Source organism: Scyliorhinus torazame, chromosome 23 (assembly GCF_047496885.1).
Source record: "Scyliorhinus torazame isolate Kashiwa2021f chromosome 23, sScyTor2.1, whole genome shotgun sequence".
Classification (NCBI taxonomy): domain Eukaryota; kingdom Metazoa; phylum Chordata; class Chondrichthyes; order Carcharhiniformes; family Scyliorhinidae; genus Scyliorhinus; species Scyliorhinus torazame.
Window position 1 is genome coordinate 82,166,556 of NC_092729.1, and position 5,618 is coordinate 82,172,173.

The 5,618-nt window shown below is 56.8% G+C and overlaps 1 protein-coding gene across 1 annotated transcript in view; it reads right to left on the bottom strand.

The window, feature by feature from the left end:
* LOC140399633 (uncharacterized) overlaps positions 1-5,237 on the bottom strand; it is a 6,690-nt gene extending 1,453 nt beyond the window's left edge. Inside the window, exons 1-2 of the mRNA XM_072489170.1 lie at positions 5,103-5,237; positions 1-1,309 (exon numbers count right to left, since the gene is read on the bottom strand). The exon at positions 1-1,309 is cut by the window's left edge and continues 1,453 nt beyond it. Of these exons, the coding sequence (XP_072345271.1) occupies positions 1-1,286 (1,286 nt within the window). The 5' untranslated portion in view covers positions 1,287-1,309; positions 5,103-5,237. The remainder of the gene's footprint in view (positions 1,310-5,102) is intronic.
* Between the last annotated feature and the right edge of the window lie 381 nt (positions 5,238-5,618).

The window sequence follows — 5,618 nt, forward strand, 5'->3', positions numbered from 1 at the left end:
ACGAAGGCCTTGGGGCAGCGGGGGCAGGCGAAGGGGCGCTCGCCCCGGTGCCACAGCCGGTGGCGGGCAAGCGCCCCGGAGGTCAGGAAGCGGCGCCCGCACTGGGGGCAGGGGTGGGGGGCGTCGCCGCTGTGCACCCGCTGGTGGTAGAGGTGGGCCGAGCGGTGGGCGAAGGTCTTGGGGCAGAGCGGGCAGCGGAAGGGGCGCTCGCCGGTGTGGAGGCGCAGGTGGACACGCAGGGTGGCGGCCTGGGCGAAGAGGGCGGGGCAGCGCGGGCAGGCGTGGGGCCGCTCGCCGGTGTGGCGCCGCCGGTGCAAGCGGAGGGCCGAGGAGCGGGCGAAGGCCCGGCCGCACTCGGGGCAGGGGTAGGGGCGCTCCCCCGTGTGCACGCGCCGGTGGCAGGTGAGGGAGCAGGAGGTGGCGAAGCGGCGGGGGCACTGGGGGCAGGGGTAGGGGCGCTCCCCCGTGTGCACGCGCCGGTGGGCCCGCAAGGTGGAGCAGCGGTCGAAGGCGCGCGGGCAGTGCGGGCAGGGGAAACGCCGGGGGCCCCCGCCGTGGCGGGCCCGCTGGTGGGCGGCCAGCGAGGAGGCCTGGCGGTACGCCTGCCCGCACTCGGGGCAGCGGAAGGGGCGGGGCTCGGCGTGCAGCCGCTGGTGGGCCAGCAGGGCGGCGGAGGCCAGGAAGGCCTTGCCGCACTCCCCGCACTTGAAGGGCCGCTCGGCCAGGTGGGTGCGCCCGTGGCGCGCCAGCGCCCCCGGGTCGTCGAAGCGCCGCCCGCAGCGGGGGCAGGGGTGACCCTTGCCCTCGGGGTGGACCCGGCGGTGGGCCAGCAGGGATGCCCGGGTGCGGAAGGTGACGCCGCACACCGGGCAGTCGTGCCCGCCGCACCGGTGCCCAGCCAGGGCTGCCTGGCGCCCGAAACTGCGCTGGCAGAGGGGGCACCGGTAGCGGAGGGCACGCCGGTGTGCCAGCTGGTGCTTCCTCAGCGAGAAGGTGTGCGCCAGGAGCTTGTGGCAGTCCGGGCACTGCACCTTGGGGCGGCGTTTGCCGCTCGGCGCTGGGCCCGCCGACTGCCACTCCGCTCCGTCACGTCCGACCCCGGACGGCCCCGGGGCCAGGGGTCTCTCCGCCCCACTGCGGCGTTGCCGGAGCGTTGAGACGCGCAGCCTCCGACCGCCCCCCATCTCCGGACGACTCCGGACGTCCTCTTCGTCCCTGGGGATCCTGCGCCCGCTCCGGAGGCACCAGAAGCCAGCCGACGCAGGCCCGGCGGGTAGTCCGTCCATCCTCCTCCGCCGCGGGCCCCTCCCTGGGAAAGGAGAAACAAGAAAAGGGGGATGTGACCACTCTCGTTCGGGGGAAGGGGGGGTGTTCGCGCCACCCCCCCCGCCGTCTCCCACTCCACAATCAACGGTGTGACCATCGCTGACTCGGCGGGGAGAGGGGCTCCTCCAATGCCTACTTGGCACCCACCCTCCGCAAGAGCGTCCTGCCTTCCCCACTGCCCCTCCAACCTATCCCCGTAACCCTACCTCACCTGCACACCTTTGGACACTAAGGGACAATTTAACACGGCCAATCCACCTAACCTGTACATCTTTGGACACTAAGGGACAATTTAACACGGCCAATCCACCTAACCTGTACATCTTTGGACACTAAGGGACAATTTATCATGGCCAATCCACCTAACCTGTACATCTTTGGACACTAAGGGACAATTTATCATGGCCAATTCACCTAACCTGTACACCTTTGGACACTAAGGGACAATTTAACACGGCCAATCCACCTAACCTGTACATCTTTGGACACTAAGGGACAATTTAGCACGGCCAATTCACCTAACCTGTACATCTTTGGACACTAAGGGACAATTTATCATGGCCAATCCACCTAACCTGTACATCTTTGGACACTAAGGGACAATTTAACACGGCCAATCCGCCTAACCTGTACATCTTTGGACACTAAGGGACAATTTAACACGGCCAATCCACCTAACCTGTACATCTTTGGACACTAAGGGACAATTTAGCACGGCCAATTCACCTAACCTGTACATCTTTGGCACTAAGGGACAATTTAACACGGCCAATCCACCTAACCTGCACATCTTTGGACACTAAGGGACAATTTAACACGGCCAATCCACCTAACCTGTACATCTTTGGACACTAAGGGACAATTTAACACGGCCAATCCACCTAACCTGTACATCTTTGGACACTAAGGGACAATTTAATACGGCCAATCCACCTCACCTGCACATCTTTGGACACTAAGGGACAATTTAACATGGCCAATCCACCTAACCTGTACATCTTTGGACACTAAGGGACAATTTAACACGGCCAATCCACCTAACCTGCACATCTTTGGACACTAAGGGACAATTTAGCACGGCCAATTCACCTAACCTGTACATCTTTGGACACTAAGGGACAATTTATCATGGCCAATCCACCTAACCTGTACATCTTTGGACACTAAGGGACAATTTAACACGGCCAATCCACCTAACCTGTACATCTTTGGACACTAAGGGACAATTTAACACAGCCAATCCGCCTAACCTGTACAACTTTCGCACTAAGGGACAATTTAACACGGCCAATCCACCTAACCTGCACATCTTTGGACACTAAGGGACAATTTATCATGGCCAATCCACCTAACCTGTACATCTTTGGACACTAAGGGACAATTTAACACGGCCAATCCACCTAACCTGTACATCTTTGGACACTAAGGGACAATTTAACACGGCCAATTCACCTAACCTGCACATCTTTGGACACTAAGGGACAATTTAACACGGCCAATCCACCTAACCTGTACATCTTTGGACACTAAGGGACAATTTAACACGGCCAATCCGCCTAACCTGTACATCTTTCGCACTAAGGGACAATTTAACACGGCCAATCCACCTAACCTGCACATCTTTGGACACTAAGGGACAATTTATCATGGCCAATCCACCTAACCTGTACATCTTTGGACACTAAGGGACAATTTAATACGGCCAATCCACCTCACCTGCACATCTTTGGACACTAAGGGACAATTTAACATGGCCAATCCACCTAACCTGTACATCTTTGGACACTAAGGGACAATTTAACACGGCCAATCCACCTAACCTGCACATCTTTGGACACTAAGGGACAATTTAACCCGGCCAATCCACCTAACCTGCACATCTTTGGACACTAAGGGACAATTTAGCACGGCCAATTCACCTAACCTGTACATCTTTGGACACTAAGGGACAATTTATCATGGCCAATCCACCTAACCTGTACATCTTTGGACACTAAGGGACAATTTAACACGGCCAATCCGCCTAACCTGTACATCTTTCGCACTAAGGGACAATTTAACACGGCCAATCCACCTAACCTGCACATCTTTGGACACTAAGGGACAATTTATCATGGCCAATCCACCTAACCTGTACATCTTTGGACACTAAGGGACAATTTAACACGGCCAATCCACCTAACCTGCACATCTTTGGACACCAAGGGACAATTTATCATGGCCAATCCACCTCACCTGCACATCTTTGGACACTAAGGGACAATTTAACATGGCCAATCCACCTAACCTGTACATCTTTGGACACTAAGGGACAATTTAACACGGCCAATCCACCTAACCTGCACATCTTTGGACACTAAGGGACAATTTAACCCGGCCAATCCACCTAACCTGCACATCTTTGGACACTAAGGGACAATTTAACACGGCCAATTCACCTAACCTGTACATCATTGGACACTAAGGGACAATTTAACACGGCCAATCCACCTAACCTGCACATCTTTGGACACTAAGGGACAATTTATCATGGCCAATCCACCTAACCTGCACATCTTTGGACACTAAGGGACAATTTAACACGGCCAATCCACCTAACCTGCACATCTTTGGACACTAAGGGACAATTTAACTTGGCCAATCCACCTAACCTGTACATCTTTGGACACTAAGGGACAATTTAACTTGGCCAATCCACCTAACCTGTACATCTTTGGACACTAAGGGCAATTTAACACGGCCAATCCGCCTAACATGTACATCTTTGGACACTAAGGGCAATTTAACACGGCCAATCCACTTAACCTGCACATCTTTGGACACTAAGGGACAATTTAACACGGCCAATCCACCTAACCTGAACATCTTTGGACACTCAGGGACAATTTAACTTGGCCAATCCATCTAACCTGTACATCTTTGGACACTAAGGGACAATTTAACACGGCCAATCCACCTAACCCGCACATCTTTGGACACTAAGGGACAATTTACTGACCAATCCACCTAAACTGTATTGGCACCGGGGGGAGTGTGGGCCTGGATTGTGGAGCTCAAATCCTAGAGTATAGACATCTGCCTCCGACAGTGCAGCTCTCCCTCAGTACCGGGGGGGAGTGTCGGCCTGGATTACGGAGCTCAAATCCTAGAGTATATACATCTCCCTCTGACAGTGCGGCGCTCCCTCAGTACTGGCACCGGGGGGAGTGTCGGCCTGGATTATGGAGCTCAAATCCTAGAGTATAGACATCTCCCTCCGACAGTGCAGCGCTCCCTCAGTACTGGCACCGGGGGGAGTGTGGGCCTGGATTATAGCGCTCAAATCCTAGAGTATAGACATCTCCCTCCAACAGTGCGGCGCTCCCTCAGTACTGGCACCGGGGGGAGTGTCGGCCTGGATTATGGAGCTCAAATCCTAGAGTATATACATCTCCCTCCGACAGTGCGGCGCTCCCTCAGTACTGGCACCCGGGGGGAGTGTCGGCCAGGATTACGGAGCTCAAATCCTAGAGTATATACATCTCCCTCCGACAGTGCGGCGCTCCCTCAGTACTGGCACCGGGGGCAGTGTGGGCCTGGATTGTGGAGCTCAAATCCTAGAGTATATACATCTCCCTCCGACAGTGCGGCGCTCCCTCAGTACTGGCACCGGGGGGAGTGTCGGCCTGGATTATGGAGCTCAAATCCTAGAGTATATACATCTACCCCCGACAGTGCGGCGCTCCCTCAGTACTGGCACCGGGGGGAGTGTGGGCCTGGTTTATGAAGTGTCTAACCTGTTAGCTCAGAGGGGCACCGATGCAAGGCGGCTCTCCTCCCCGACCTCGGTTGATCAGCTCCAGCTTCGAGATCCTTCAGCGAGCTCCCTCCACCAGGCACGACTGCCCGTCCGCCAGCAGCGTTACTGTTCCTGTCAACCTGACACAGCCTCGCCCCCTACCCCAGGGGAAACGCAGTCCCCCCCCCCCGCCGGCGAACCTTGGGCTGTTAATTAGGAGCGAGGGAGGTGGGGGGGCTGCACCTGTCCCCTGGCGGATCTGGGGCGTCGCTCGCTCGGGAGGGCGGGAGGCCCGACGGGAGTCGTGCGGCCTGTAGCGAAACGCGGAATCCCCCGGGAAATCTTTCCAAACTCTCGGCTCGGCGCACGAGGGACCCCTGGGGTGGCAACAGGTGACAAGGGTTCAGAGTATAACCGCTCCTGCCTAGAGGGGGGGGCAGCCGCTGGCGAATCCCACGGGTCTCCGCCGATTACTGCAGATCGGTGGCTGTGCGGCGATGCGAGGCTGGTTTGT